A 15,224-nucleotide genomic window follows, 5' to 3' on the forward strand; every position below is an offset into this window, starting at 1 on the left:
TCGAGTGCTAGTGTAGATGATTTGGTGCGTAGACATCAATCAAAAGATCAACACCTTAATGACTTCAAGAACGGTGTTCGATCATGATCAGGGAAATATAACTTGAAGATGAACCCTGATGAAATGTGCATTTTGGGTATTGTCCGAAAATCTCGATTCGCCGTGGAGGCAAATCGAGGAATAGAGATTGATCCTTCCAAAAATTATGGCAATCATAGAAATGCCACCTCCAAAGACATTGAAGCAGCCTAAGGTCCTTTCAAGGACGCTCTCGTCTATATCCAAGATTCATCGCCAATCTTTCATGCAGTAAGCCGCTCAAAGTTGGTAAAAAGGATGTCCCTTTTATGGGACAATGAATGCCAAATTGCTTTTGAAGAAATCAAGCGCTTATTTATTGAATCCCCAAAGGTTAGCAGGCACTAATTGAAGGAAAGCCATTGATTTTTATACACAACGGCCTTGATGGATCACTTGAGCTCTACTAGCCCAAGAGAATGAAGAAGGAAAGGAGAATGCCCTATACTATCTTAGTAGAATGTTGGTGGGTGACGAAAAACAAATATACACCCAATAGAGAAGCAATCGCCTCTCCTTGGTGTTTGCGTAGAAAGAAGCTCGCATTATTTGCTCTCACATAAAGTTATTCTTATCTCAAGAATAGACCCACTCAAGTATTTGATGACCAGGCCACTACTTACCGAAGATTGGCGAACGAGTCATCGATACTCATGAGTTCGGCATAACTTATACTCCACAAAAAGCAATCAAAGGTCAAGCATTGGCAGCATTTTTCTGGCGGGCGCGATCCTTTTGCCCGATGAATCTCCCTTGAGATGTGACTCCCGATGAAGAGACTTTGGCGATTGAAGCTGAAAAACAATGTTGCGCGCATGTACGATGGAGCTTCTTCGACATAAACCAAAGCTATTAGACCAAAAATTCCTCAAGTTAGAGCGCGTATCGACTCATCTTCATTTCTCCCGAAGGTGGATCCTAAGATACTTTCTTGTCAAAAGCCATGTACCAACAATGAAGCGTAATATGGAAGCCCATCACCGATTGGAGCTAGTGCAACAAGATGCGGGGATTCAAAGCTCGCATATATATGATGGCTATTCACAACTCATTATAAATCAGTCAAGGAAGTTTCAAGACTCATAAACTAGAACTCCCTTCAGATCATCGAGAGTTATCTGAATTGTTGAAGCAAATTTCGATGTTGTCGAGAGAGTTTCTGTGTCGATCATCGGAAAAGCGTAGATAGTTTGAGCCAAATTGCAAAAAGAGTCTAGTCGATCCAGCATCAAGAGGAGATCCAAGTCACCATTCGAACAGCGTAGTGCTAGTTCATGCTTTTTGATGAAGAATTAGAAAAGCAAGAAGCTCAAAAAGAAGAAATTCCGAGTATGGTTGAAGATGATTGAGAGCCTTTCATTAAATACTTGAAGTATGGCGAGCTCCCTGATGAAAAAGTCTCGAGCCATGCAAATAAAGAAAAGTAGGCGATGAGGTTTCACTCTTGTTACATGATGTTCTCTATCGAAGATCATATGATCAACCCCGCTAAGATGTCTCTCGAAGGAGGAGTCTCAAGAAGTCATGCATGAAGTCCATTCTCTGGGTATTTGTGGAGCTCACCACCAGACCAAGATGCATGAAGATTAAACATATTGGGTACTCATCGTCGAGCATGATTAACGACTGCCTACAATATGCAAGACAGCTAGCAACTATGCTGCCCATGGGATTTCATCTCATCAACACCCTAATCCCTTACACCCTACAATCTCTTCATGGCCTTTCGAGATGTGGGGACTCGAGTGATAGGTCCATTGAGCCACCATACTATCAAGAGGGCATCGCTTATATTGGCCGCCACCGACTATTTCTCACGCTGGTACGGGAGTCATTCCTTTAAAAGGAAGTAAAGGCGTAAAAACATTATCAAGTTCTTCTTTAAAAGATCATGTGCTATGCAAATTTGGGACGCCTTAGAAGGATCATCTCCGATAACCAGCAAAGCATTCAAAAAGTTTCAGTTGGAAGGTTTGCTCAACATCACAAAATAGATTGAGAGGTATTCCTCATCTATAATGCTAGAGAGCAAAATGGTCCTCTCGAAGCATCTCAATAAAACAATATCCAAATTGTTGAAGAAAGCTAGTTTCAAAAGTCAAAAGGGATTGGCGTACGAAAAAGTTCTCAAGTTTTATGGGCATGCGAACAACGTATCGAACACCGACTCAATCAACACCATACCTGCTTGGTATTTGCACGAATGCCTCTTCCACTTGAAGTCCAAATTCCATCTTTTGAGAATTGTTCTTACAAAACGAATCTAACTCACAAAATGAAGATAGAGTTCGGCCATGCTGGATGAGCTTGATGCTTTTAGATGAAAGTAGCGCTAGAGGCCCAACAAAATCTTTGAAGTCCGCAAAGCAAGATGGCTCGAGCTATAATAAGATGGTCTTATGACCGAAAACGTTTCAGAGAGATGGTATGGGTGTTAAGAAGACCAATCATCACACAAGCATGCCTGGGGCAAATCTAAGTCAAATTGGAAGGCCCATATATGGGAGGTCGCCCACGGGTTGAGGGGCTTATCAACTAGTCGACGCGGCGGAAAGCGAGACCTCATGCCACCCATCAACGCGCCGCTGATATTATCCGTGATGTATATGTAATGCATGATTTGGAAATGCTAAAAGAAAAGAAGCAAAACAAAAACAAAACAAAAACAAAATAGAAGAAGATGAATATAAAAAATAGAAGAAGAAGAACTTTGTGTTTGTTCTATGACGGAATGTCCAAATAGGTTTCTTGTTTGAGATAAGTTGGTCAAGCATAGTATATGTTTCTCGAGGTAAAATTACGAGTTCTTTTTATCTTTGTTTCTCTTTTGAATAAAAGCGCATTGTAGAAGGGGAAGGTTTGTATTTGTCTATGACGGAACGTCCAGAGGCTCTTTGTTTGAGCAAATTGGTCAAGCATACATACATGCTTCTCGAGGCAAAACACAAATTTTATTATGTTGTTTTTCTTTATCAAATTGAATAAAGATATGATTCCATGAATTTTGAAATGATTCTTGTAAGTTTTGTTTTAGGAGACTACATGCAAATCTTATAAGAAGCTATGAGATCGAATAAAAAAGGAAAAGACACCAAGCGAAGTGATAAATTTTTGAAGGCAAAAATCTGCAGTCATGAAAGTGCTGTTTTGATCAAGTAGCTCATCGGGCATCCAAGTCAACTCTGATCGCTATGAAATTTTAACCACATCATAAACATAGGAGGATAGTCAATATCAACGGTTGAAATTAAATTTTGAGTTCTGATGATTTTTAAAGAATTCTAAACTTCAAGATAAGATTCAGAAAATTTGTCCTCAAATGACCAGAGTTGATCAAAGCTTCATCGGATGATGATAACTTCTCTGATTAATCTGAAAATTTTAGTGAAGCTTTGAGACGTTATGATTCTTCATGTGAACGGTTATGATTATATTTTGAAGTTCATGAAATTTCAAACCAAATTCGTGACTCGCAGCAGCAAAATCCATTGATAATTGTCATGGAAACTGTTTGTCATCAAGTTAATGATCAAATGGTTAGAAGTATTGGGATCTTCTTGAAAATATTTTGGACATGTACAAGACGTCTTCGTCTCCAGTATGAACGGTGGAGATTGAGTTTGAGGCCCATTTACCTCTGTAGAAATTCATAAGTTCAAATCAAATTTTGTTAAACATTGCGGTCTCCATTGTTAATTTTCAAGTCGATGATCAAGTGGTTTAATCTTTCTTGGTACTTATGAAATTTTTATTTACACTCAGATTATTTCTCTTTGAGTTGGATGGCTGAAATCACGTTTGGAGTTTGGCACATTAAAAACATTACTCAAACAAACAAAAAGAAAAACAGAGAGAGAGAAAATTGGAGAGATTCTGTAAAAAGTAGGGGAAGAAGCTACACATGAAGTCAGAGTTTTTGTTAGAAAGAAAAAGAAAAAGAAAGAAAAAAGCTTATGAATTGTGCAAATTGTGCGAATTGAGCAAAAATATCATGGAATGGGAATAAAACTTCAAATGGGCTGAAAATTTTTGAAGTTTGAAAATTCTTGTACCTTCCTCCCTCAACTATTGTTTGTGAGGAAGCTACAAGGGGGGCATTTGTTTATATGGAATTTTTAATTCCTAATTCCATAAAAATTTATTATTAAAATAAAATAATAATAATAAACTATATAAAAATATGGAAAAAAGAGAGGGTTTGAAATGAAAATAAAATAAGCAAATTCAGAAGATAGAGAATATTTGAATTCAAATTTTTGAAAGATCTCTGAGTTGAGGATTTCGTGGATGTTGAGGATTCGGGGAAACAAGAAAAAGGAGGAGAGGAGAAGAAGGAAAAAGAGAGAGGACGAGTAAGGTGTGAGACTCGGAAAGAAAGAGAGAAGAAAGATAGTAGGAAAAGAAGCAAGTTAGGGAGGACGTAGAAACTTTTGGCAGATAAAAGGACTGACTGGAATGTATCATGTCTTTCGGTTTCTCTCATTTAATATGATTTTTGCACGTGTAAAGAGAACCGGATGCCTGTACTCTATATTAGTATGAATTTTATTTTATTTTATAATTATTATAATTTTCTTTTTTTCTTTTTTTTTCATGCGTTTAAAGAAAAGTGGATGCACGTACATGCATTTGCCTGATTCCTTTCTCCTTCTAAAAATATATATAAAAATTTCTTTTCATGCATGTATGCACATCCATTGTCTTGAATCTCTCCCTCTAAATAAAATATATATATATATGTAGCCTGGATTCCTTTCTTCTTCTTATATATGTATATTTCTTTTCATGCATGTATGCACATGCATTGTCCTCGACTCTCCCTCTAAATAAAATATATATATATATATGTAGCCTGGATTCTTTTCTTCTTCTATATATATATAAAATTTCTTTTCATGCATGTATGCACATGCATTGCCCTGAATCTCTCCCTCTAAATAAAATATATACATGTAATTGTTTTCCATGCATTTAAAGAGAGTCATGCACGCGCATCAGATGTTTTCTCTCTCTTTCTTTCGTGCTCCCTCTCTCTCCGTCAAACCCTCGACCATGGATCCCTCTCCCGATCTCTTCGTTAGCAGCGCCAGTGACTCCTCATCATCGGGCATATCCTCCGGCGGACCACGGCTGGCAAAAATGCGAAGCACTAACGTCACCGGATCCTCTCCTGCCACTCTAACCGAGCTCAAACTTAAGACCGACTAACTTCTCTCTCAGGGGCCAGCTTCTCTCAAAGCAATGTGGTGAGGTTCATGTCCGATGATGTGAAGATCTTGTTGGTGAACTAGAACAGATAGATCATCCCTTACTTCCACAATAGCCTCTCCACTGTCTCATTTCACTTCCTTGTCGGATTCGACATTTTGAAGCCTTTATCATCATCCCACAGGATGAAAGCGATCGCTGCTGATCGGAACCGACCCATTATGCGCTGGTATTCTCAGGAGGCTCCCTTTGATCAAGGGTTTGAATTGGTCGCTCCGAAGATCTTGAAGCAAATAGTAGATGATCCCTTCTGGGACCCCTGAAGCTTCCGTCTTAGAGTCAATGTCCGAGTTTCTCCCATAGATGATCACCGAATCGATTGTCTCTGAGAGTTCTGTCGCACGGCAGGTGGTAATATGCACAATCTAGACCCCAACTTCGATCCAGTATGCTCCAGAGAAGTTCTCTAGTGAATGCAGCGACGGTTGGAGTACTTGATGCGCAATAAGATGACATTCTTCGATTTGGGCCTGATTTCTTACTGTAGCTCTTCCATCCACCTTTGATTCCCACTGACTACTTCTGAGTTTGCTGCAGTTCTACTGGACGGAATAAAGGAAGGGCAGGAAGTGTATGATGGTGAGAGTGTGGATAATGAAGAAGGTGATGCTGACTTTAAGCTTAGGATTGAAGAGGCCTTGGATTCCCAATTGTTGGTGATAAGACTTGGTGGTAACTAGTACCACTTGTTTGTTTGTTACAATTTTATAAAAATTTCTCTCGAATTACACAAAGAGTTTTCTTTGTCACATGGAGGAGGAGTTTATTGGTGAGGGGTATTTTTTGTAAAAATGAAAGGGAGTAGAGAAGAAGGATATGAAAATGGAGATATATATGAAAGGATGAGTTAAAAAGTGAGTAAAAAGATGAGGGAAAAAGTGAAGGATGAATTTGAGTGGGGGTATTTTGGTAATTTATTTTTGTAAAGGCCTTACATATAAAAAATTCTATGAAATTCTCTCATTCTCACCACGGCCTGTGACTTATCTTGAGATGTGAATTTCATGAAATTTCTCATTCGCACCAGGCTTTGGGCTTCTTTCAGGATGTAACGAAATTTTTCACGATTTCTCTCATTCCACCACGTGAGCCTTGGGCATGATCTTGGGGATCGAGCAATTTCTATGAAATTTCTCTCATTCCACCCAAGCTTTTGGTGTTTTCTTAACTGAGAAATTTTTCATGATTCTCTCGTATTCCACCACGAGTCTCGCTTTTCTCGGGGTAACGAGAATTTCTGTGAAATTCTCTCATTTCCACCTGAGCTTCGACTTTTCTTGAGAGTGTAGGAATTTCATAAAATTTCTCTAATTCCATCTCTCAAGCCTTGGCTTTCTTGGGGGTAACGAGAATTTTTCACGATTTTCTCCATTCCACTATGAAGCCTTGAGCTTTTTCTTGGGGTAACTAGGAATTTCCCATGAAAATTTCTCTCATTCCCCTATGAAGCTTCGGGCTTTTTCTTGGAGAATGTGAGAATTTCTATAAAATTTCTCAATTCCACCCATGAGCTTTGGCTTTTCTTGGGGTAACGAGATTTCTATGAAATTTCTCTCGTTCACTTGGAGTCTGCTTCGCCTGGGAGTAACGAGGAAATTTTCATAAATTTCTCTGATTCCACCTTGAAGCCCTCGCTTTCTGGGAATGTAAACGAAATTTTTCATGAAATTTCTCGTCCACCCTGAGTCTCTGACTTCGCAGGATCGCGAGAAGTTCTTCTATAAATTTCCTCGTGCGCAGCCGCCTCTGTTTCTGGGGTACTAAATCATAAATTTCTCCCATTCCGCTCTGGAATCTCACTCCTGGGGTAATGAGAAATCTTTCTATCAAATTTCTCTCATTCCTAGCCGAGTCTCGACTTCAGCAGGGTGTGAAATCTATCATAAATCTCTCTCGATTCCAGCCCTGAGCCTTGGCTTTCTTGAGATGAGAGTCTTCTATAAATTTCTCTCATTCGCTGTGAGTCTTCACTTCCTTGGGGATATGAGAAATTTTTCATAAATTTCTCTCATTCCACCTCGAGTCTTGACTTCGGTGGAGATTGAGAAATTTTCATAAATTTCTCTCATTCCACGCTGAAGTCTCGATTTTTGTAAGATGTAGAAATCATAATTTCTTTAATTCTACCTTGGAGTCTTGACACTCTTGGGGTAGAGAAATTTTCCAATATCAAACCTTTCTGCGAGTCTCACTTTGAGGGTCTTTTGACACTCGATTAGAGTAAAAAGTGAAATGAAATGGAGAATAAAAATTTCTTGAAGTGATAAAAAATATAAAAGAAAAAAATGAAAGAGTTAAAAAAATATCTCTCATCGACACTTATAAAGAAAAAGTTAACAAAGATTTCTTGAAGCTCACTCGGAGGTCTTTTGATACTCGTTGGAGTGAAAGAGAGATGAAAAGTAGAAAAGTATCTTTTTCTTGAAATGAAAGGAAGAGTAAAAATGAAAAATTTCGAGAGAGAGAAAAATGATGATGGATAATATGAATGAAAATTTTTTCATAAAAAGAAGAAAAATGTTTCGTCAACACTCATTGAAAAAAGTTGAGTTAGCGAAGATTTTTCCTAAGCTCATTATGAGGTCTCAAATGAGTTTGAGAGTTCGTTTTTAAAGTCAAGTCAAAATTATCAAGTTAATGCACTAACCATGCTACAAGGTCAGCGACTAAAAATATATATCAAATGGTCGAGGCTCAAAAGCGTTTGAAGAGCTACACCTAAATCAGTCGTGTAAGCGACAAATCTGCAACTCTACGAGTTTTAAAGGCACCAGAAGCCAAAAAACTTGAGGAGTTTCACAAGTCGGGAGCTGGAGATTTCTGAGTGCAAAGAGCTAAAGTCTTGATGATAAAAAGAAGCAAAAGAGGCAGAGGAGGCTAACTCGTAAATGTGAGAGTGGCGCGAGCTTTGACTAAAGCTATGTTCAGAGACACAAGACCCACATAAAAAGAAAAATCGAGGGAGAGCTACATCCACAAAGCTAAAAAGGATCTTCCGACACACTTTTGAGTGCATAGGAGCTAAGAGCCTTGACTATAAATTTTGGAGAGCATGATAAAAATAGCTGCTTTCTAAAAATCTCTTGTTAAGCTCTTTTTAAAGAATAGTCTTTTCTTTTATGATTCTATCATACATGATCATGTATTCGCATGCATCTATGAAATTAAATATAAAAACTTATCATGTTTATTAGGTTTGCTTCTCATTCACACTTGTTTCTTAATCGGAGGTTCCCAGTGACATCTCACAGGGTAATTAATATTGGGGGCTTGCCCCTAATAGGAATTATGAACCCATAATCATCACGAAATATAAATTTTTGATTTGTGATCCATGCTTTTCGATCGGTTAATCCGATTAAAGTAGAATTGGAAAGAAAGAGTCGCATGATGTTCTTATGCTTTCTCTGCTAATAATTTAGGAGACCAAATGGTTGGTGCAAGGTTTATTAGAGTCATGTTTGGAAAGTAGGGAATTCTGCTTAAAAATGGTTTTCAGAGAGAAGAGATTGAAACATCAATAAGAAAATTGATTCTAAAACATGATAATGAACGAGAATAAGTTAAAAAAACAACACATAAATTTATTTAAAATTCCCGAAATTAGAAAAACAACAAGTACAGAAAAAAAAAAACTTGATTTTACACAAATCACAATGCGAACCTTCAGATTGAGTCAAATAGAATTCAAATAACAAACTTCGACATATTGTTTTGCAAGTTTGAAATTGATTATTGAAATGTTTGCAAATGATCAACGAAACACAACAACCAATGTCATTAAAGATTTCATGAACCGCGCGGCAGCTCTGCAGACTTGATGTAAGAAACCAGGCTCTCAAAATTAGCACGAGAAGTCCCATTTTTCCTCGATGCTCTTTCTCGCCAAAATCCGCCATTCTTGCAGCAGAGCTTCTCAATTCAAGAGCATTCTCTCCTTCCATAACCTCCCTCACCATTCTCTCCACAGTATTCCTATCACAAGTATCCTTCATGTCCAACCCAATTCTCCAAACATCACTAACAAACCTACTGTTGATCATCTGATCAGAAAAATATGGCCAACAAATCATGGGCACGCCAGCAACCATCCCCTCCAATGTTGAGTTCCATCCGCAATGAGTTAAGAAACATCCAACAGCTCGGTGTGCTAATACCTCCTCTTGGGGCACCCACTCTACCATGCAACCTCTTTTCTTGGCCCCCTCTTCCATCTCTTTTGTCACTTCCATTTCTTCTCTTCGCTCCTATCAAAACCAAAAACATATTTATAGTATGTTTGGTGAGTCTATATCTAAAGATACATAAATATATATATATATATATATATATATATATATGTTTCCAATTTTATTAGTATGTCTTACCACCATATCTTCACGCACTGCCCAAAGAAAACGGTGGCCACTGTTAACCAAACCATGCCAAAACTCGATAAACTGCTCCGGTGACATCACGGCGACAGTGCCAAAGCTAACATAGATGACAGATTTATCAGGTTGATTATCAAGCCATGTCATGCATGCACGGTCCTCTTGCCGCAAGCTACTTGAACAAGAATTTTTCACCCAGCTGTTCTTGTTCTTGTTCTTGTTCTTCTTCATTGGTTATGTTAAAGAATTTGGTGAGTAGATGAAGAGGACCGATAGTAAAAATAGGAGGGTAGTAAGAGCTCATAATGGGAGTAGTGTGTGGGATCAAGAGCATCAAAGGAGTTGAAGATAATAGCCTTGCTACTAATCAGATTGGAGTTAAAACCATTCATGAGCTTGATGTAATTGTCTTCGGTGGACTTAACCATTCTCATGAAGCTTGGTAGATCTCTCCTTCTCAATATCCCTTCCATTCCCTCCACTCCTTTTACTATCTCATCCATATCACATTCCTCTGAATAAAATTTATCAAAAGATTACATACGTATAGATAGAATTAAATATATAAATCCTATCACAAACTACTATAATTTTTTTTGTTGTTGTCATACTTAATTTCTAAAATTTTAAGAGTTTGTATGAAAATCATTGTTAACACAAATGATTTTTTTTTTTTTTGAAAAACAGACGACAAACATCGGTCTCTATGCGGTGAGCTAGTATAGACATCATCTATAAGTTAATTTTTTCTATAAGTTAATTTTTTCTACGAATATTCAAACCATCATGAGAATTATTTTTAATGTCATTAACCACTTGAGGCAAGTAGTTTTAGCAACACAAATGAATTTGGCAATGGTCAATGTGATCAAACATAGGAAATATAAGAGCATATATATTACTTATTTTTCTATAAAAATAACAAACCACTGACTTCCTTTCTACTCTACCTCAAATAAATAAGTAAATAAATAAATAAATCCACATTTCTTACAAAATTTATAAGATGCACAATAGAAAATTGAGTATAAATTAAATAAATATTTAAAGTAAATGAGTAAACAACCTACTTTTTACGGCTTTTTTTTTAATAAAATATTATAATTTTTTTAATTATATACCAAAATAAGTATCTTTTAGATTAATTACTAAAATGTGCAAAAAGTACCATGTAGTGTACTTGCATGGTACTTTTTTTGCACATGGGTTACATTTAAAAAAAAAATTTAATTTTATAATAGTTTTTTATATGAAATTTTATATTCTAACCTTCACAAATTTTTTTAAATTAATCATATTCTATTTAAATTTTCTGATGGTTTTTATATAATATTTTACGTTTTAGTTCTCATAATTTTTTTAAATTAAATTTTTTCTCATGAGTCTTATTTACGATTGTTATAGTCGTCGAATTGTCGTCATACCCTTGTCCAAGTAGTAGTTCATAATATGTGATTGTCGTAATCTTTTTATAATATATGTTATCGTTTCGTTTCAGTATGATATCGGTTTTTTTAATTACTGAAATGATATATGTTAGAAAGAATTTAAATTAAAAAAATATATATAAAGATTTAAAGCGTAAAAATATTATATTAAAAAAATCGTTATAAATTTTTAAATGGGATTGTTAGATTAATTTTTAAAAAAATTATAAGGACTAAAACGTAAATTATTATATAAAAATTCATTATAAATTTAAATAGAGTTGTGATTAATTTAAAAGAATTTATAAGGTTCTGAATGTAAAATTTTATATTAAAAAGCTATTATAAAAATTATTTAAATATAACAGCAGTATGCGAAAAGTACAATGCTAAAATCTGATCGTGGTATATTTTTGCATATTTTTGGTAATTAATCTAAAAGATGCTTTTTTTGGTATATAATTAAAAAAAATATAATATTTAAAAAAAAATAGCCACTTTTTACTGGGGGAAAAAAAGAATTTAATTCAGAAAGAAATAAATAAATTGTTAAATTAAATTATACCAGGAAAGGGAATGATTCCATTGTGGATGAGGCTTTGGATGAAGGCAAAAACCCAGGCACAACAAAGACTGCTTGTCCGGAAAACCAACGTTGGAATACCGACCTCGCCGGCGACCTCGATGGCGAAATCAAGGATGTCGTCGGAGATCACGCAGGTCACCGGCGGCCACTCACCGATGAACTCCTCAGTCAATAGCTTCTTGTATGTCTCTGTTGAACCTCTTCTCATCGACTCTTGAAGGTTAAAGAACCTACTTGGCAAATCAAAATCACGTTCGTTGTCGCCGTCGTCGCTGAGGAGGTCGGGGACTGTACGAAACCGTAATCTCCGGCGGTCGATGAGGCCGGAGGAGCCGGAGAGACGGCGGTGGATGGATTCGGTGTTGACGAAGGTGGTGAAGATGCCGGAGAAGGAAAGAAGCTTGGCGAGTGATAGCATCGGAATCACGTGACCTTGCGCTGGAAAGGGAATGATGAGCACGTGAGCAGCTGAAGAAGATGAAGTGTTCTTCTCCATTTGATATAGTGTGAGTTTTTGCCCTCTTGTTTTTCAGCTTCGGAGTTTATTTGGGAATGCTTTTGATTTTTTTTGGGATGGTGAACGGAAACAATATAAATATTGGGAATGTTTTATAAATAGAATTTATATATATTTTATTTATATATTTAATAGAGTTATTAAGACACGAGATCACTTAAAATATTTGAGTGGATGATTTTATGTGTTGCCCAATTCGGTAATGTTTGGTCCAATTCGGTTATGTGTTGTCCAATTTATGTTTGGTTGGTGGTTGGTGGTTGGTGGTTGGCGGGATATTATATCCCAAGGATGGTGGACATCCATGGATGTGGATGAGATGAGGATATCCATGGATAAGGATATTCATGAAAAGTGTTTAGTTGGTGGAATGTAAGAGTAAGGGATAAATAATAAAGGTAAAATACATTAGTTGGTCTCTTTACTTTTCTCTTTTTTCTTTTTTGGTCCATCTACTCAAAAATGCTCCTGACTAGTCTCTCTATTTTTGAAAATGTGCCCACTTAATTAAAAAAACTCCCAATCAGTCCTTCTACTTTTAGAAATATGCCCACTTAGTCCCTCTAAATGGGTATATTTTTAAAAGTAGAGGGACTGGTTGGGAACATTTTTAATTAAATTGGCACATTTTCAAAAGTAGAGGGACTAGTGGGAAGTATTTCTGAGTAGAAGGACCAAAAGTGAAGAGAGAGAAAAGTACAGGGACTATATTGGTGATTATACCAATAATAAATATTATTTGGTGTTTGGTTAGAGGGATAAAAATATGGATATCCACTTTTGAGTGTTTGATTTGATGGATATGAGAGTGGTATGATAATTTAATTAATGGATAATATCTCTAATTTATTTAAATTTAAATATTTTAGGATATTTTTTTTTTTTGATAAATAGATGACAAGCGCCCCCCATTTAAGGGTAAGTCAGGGACGTGCACGTGTGGGGTGCAGAGCTCAACGCCGACCCACGTGCCCTCACCTTGCATGGACTATTTTAGGAAATTATTTAACTTACATAACTGATAAATAATAGATATATTTTTATTAACTTGACCTAAAATGTTGATTATTAATGAATAACATATGTATTTATTTATTATTTAACATGATTTATCGAGTTTAATTTAATTACTTTAAAATCTTAACTTTTTCAGTCATCTTGAATCCAACGCACAACAACAACAAAGCAACACAAAAAAGTTGTTTTTCATACCAAATGCTTGAAAATATTCTCAAAACCAACAAAGAACATCAAAGAAAAAAAATAGAAAATCAAGACAAAAACAATATGGAGTAATCATCCATGGATTGGCTTAGAAAGAGAAGGATTAAGGACAATAAGAACAACTTAAATACATGTTTCTGCTGCAAAGATGGAAAGATCTGTTGTGGATGAGGCTGACGATCTCTGGTGAGATGCGGATGCGAAGATCTCTCGTGAATGAGGCTGACGATCTCTCGGTGGGATGCGAATGCGAAGATGTGAAGATCGGGATGAGGTGGATGGGAGGAGGAGAAAGAGAGGGATGGCTTTTGTTGGATGAGCGGTGTCCCACCAAATTTGAGGGACGCCGCCCATCCAATTTTCAAGGATGGGGGCCATTCTCATCCAGTTCCATCTGTGAAACCAAACACGCGGATGGACTGTAGCACTGGATATCTTATTTCCATCCCGAGATATCCAGGTAACCAAACACTACCTGAAATGATTAAGATTCTAGTTCATACTTTATGTATATCTATTAAAATAAATAAATAAATAGTAAAATAAAATAAAATATTTAAATAAAAAGACTTGACTTCTCCGTGAGAGATGGAGAGTTTAACTTTTTTTTTTTTTTAATCCATAATTAAGACATTATAATAAAAGTGGTGTATAATCAAGTGATTTATCTATTTTGCTAAAATAATAATAATAATAATAATAATATGTTAATACCAATGACTTTTAGTTTATGTTATAAAAATTTTTAAATGACAATTAAGGTAGCGTTTGGTTAGATGTAGTTGAAAATACAGTAGATTTTCAATCACAGTGTAGTTGTAAATTCTGGAGTTGAAAACACAGGAGAGTCAAATTTGGTGTTTGGTTAACTGTAATTGAAAATGCTGGATTTCAAAATTTTGTGTTTGTTTGGGAGGATTTGTAAATCTGGATTTTGAAAATATGTGTTTGGTTGGATATATTTATAGGATATAAACACCCTTGCTAAGGATACTCCACCTTGGTCATTATTAAATTTAATTAATTATAAATACATAATTAATTGTTATTAATAGTAACCAAAATAATTATGCATATAATTGCTTAATTTAATATAAATTTATGTTTTCATTACAAATTATTGTTATTTTTTATAATTATAAAAAATATATTACACTATTTATAATTTTTTATATTGATAAAAATATAATAGTAACCATTTATTATTAAGATAAAATAATATCATAATTTTATTTTTATTTTATTTATATATAAATTTATTAGAAAGTCACACGTGACACCACGTGCGAGACTTTCTATGGAAATCCCGAATACGGGATATTAAACTACGGCCGATTTGGACGTAGTTTGAAAACCAACCAAATCCATCTACACTGCATTTCTAACTATTTTCAAATTCTCAAATCCAACCAAACAAACACCAGATTTTGAAGTTTTTTGTAATTACAATTACATGTAGTTTTATATCCTGCCAAACAAACACACCCTAAGATTCTGATTGTGGAGAGGTTAGCTACTTTCGCATTGGTTTTTTTTTTTTGGTTTATGCACAAATAACAGTGGGGTTCTTACATGTTGTTTAATTTAATTATCTACTCAAAATAGATTGATTAGATGTGTGTTTGCGCCTAACAAAAATGTCAGGTTTCAATCAAAAGTGTCTTGTAACAAACTCAAAATTAATTCCACATCGGTTACTCGAAATAGTGTCCATGTATATATAAGATTCGGACTAACCATTTTTTACTTAT

The 15,224-nt window shown here is 35.6% G+C and overlaps 2 protein-coding genes across 2 annotated transcripts; both read right to left on the bottom strand.

The window, feature by feature from the left end:
- Nucleotides 1-1,151: 1,151 nt before the first annotated feature.
- LOC120269054 (myricetin 3-O-rhamnoside 1,2-glucosyltransferase UGT709G2-like) lies at nucleotides 1,152-10,024 on the bottom strand. The gene is made up of 3 exons (XM_039276340.1): nucleotides 9,714-10,024; nucleotides 9,198-9,593; nucleotides 1,152-1,355 (listed from the first exon to the last, which is right to left on the bottom strand). Exons 1-3 carry the CDS (start codon nucleotides 9,948-9,950, stop codon nucleotides 1,152-1,154), a joined length of 837 nt encoding a protein of 278 aa, XP_039132274.1. The 5' UTR covers nucleotides 9,951-10,024.
- Nucleotides 9,959-12,323, bottom strand: LOC120269055 (myricetin 3-O-rhamnoside 1,2-glucosyltransferase UGT709G2-like). Its single transcript, XM_039276341.1, has 2 exons — nucleotides 11,712-12,323; nucleotides 9,959-10,233 (listed from the first exon to the last, which is right to left on the bottom strand). Exons 1-2 carry the CDS (start codon nucleotides 12,226-12,228, stop codon nucleotides 9,959-9,961), a joined length of 792 nt encoding a protein of 263 aa, XP_039132275.1. The 5' UTR covers nucleotides 12,229-12,323.
- Between the last annotated feature and the right edge of the window lie 2,901 nt (nucleotides 12,324-15,224).

Source organism: Dioscorea cayenensis, chromosome 9 (assembly GCF_009730915.1).
Source record: "Dioscorea cayenensis subsp. rotundata cultivar TDr96_F1 chromosome 9, TDr96_F1_v2_PseudoChromosome.rev07_lg8_w22 25.fasta, whole genome shotgun sequence".
NCBI lineage: Eukaryota > Viridiplantae > Streptophyta > Magnoliopsida > Dioscoreales > Dioscoreaceae > Dioscorea > Dioscorea cayenensis.

Bases quoted from the DNA above. Each gene is read 5' to 3' on its own strand.
- LOC120269055 (XM_039276341.1), bottom strand. From the start codon at position 12,228: ATGGAGAAGAACACTTCATCTTCTTCAGCTGCTCACGTGCTCATCATT. The intron at 10,234-11,711 runs GTATAATTTAAT...AATTTTATTCAG, and splicing joins TGGAATCATTCCCTTTCCTG to AGGAATGTGATATGGATGAG.
- LOC120269054 (XM_039276340.1), bottom strand. From the start codon at position 9,950: ATGAAGAAGAACAAGAACAAGAACAAGAACAGCTGGGTGAAAAATTCT. The intron at 9,594-9,713 runs GTAAGACATACT...TGGTTTTGATAG, and splicing joins CAGTGCGTGAAGATATGGTG to GAGCGAAGAGAAGAAATGGA. The intron at 1,356-9,197 runs GTGCTAATTTTG...TTCATCAAAAAG, and splicing joins GAGGAAAAATGGGACTTCTC to CATGAACTAGCACTACGCTG.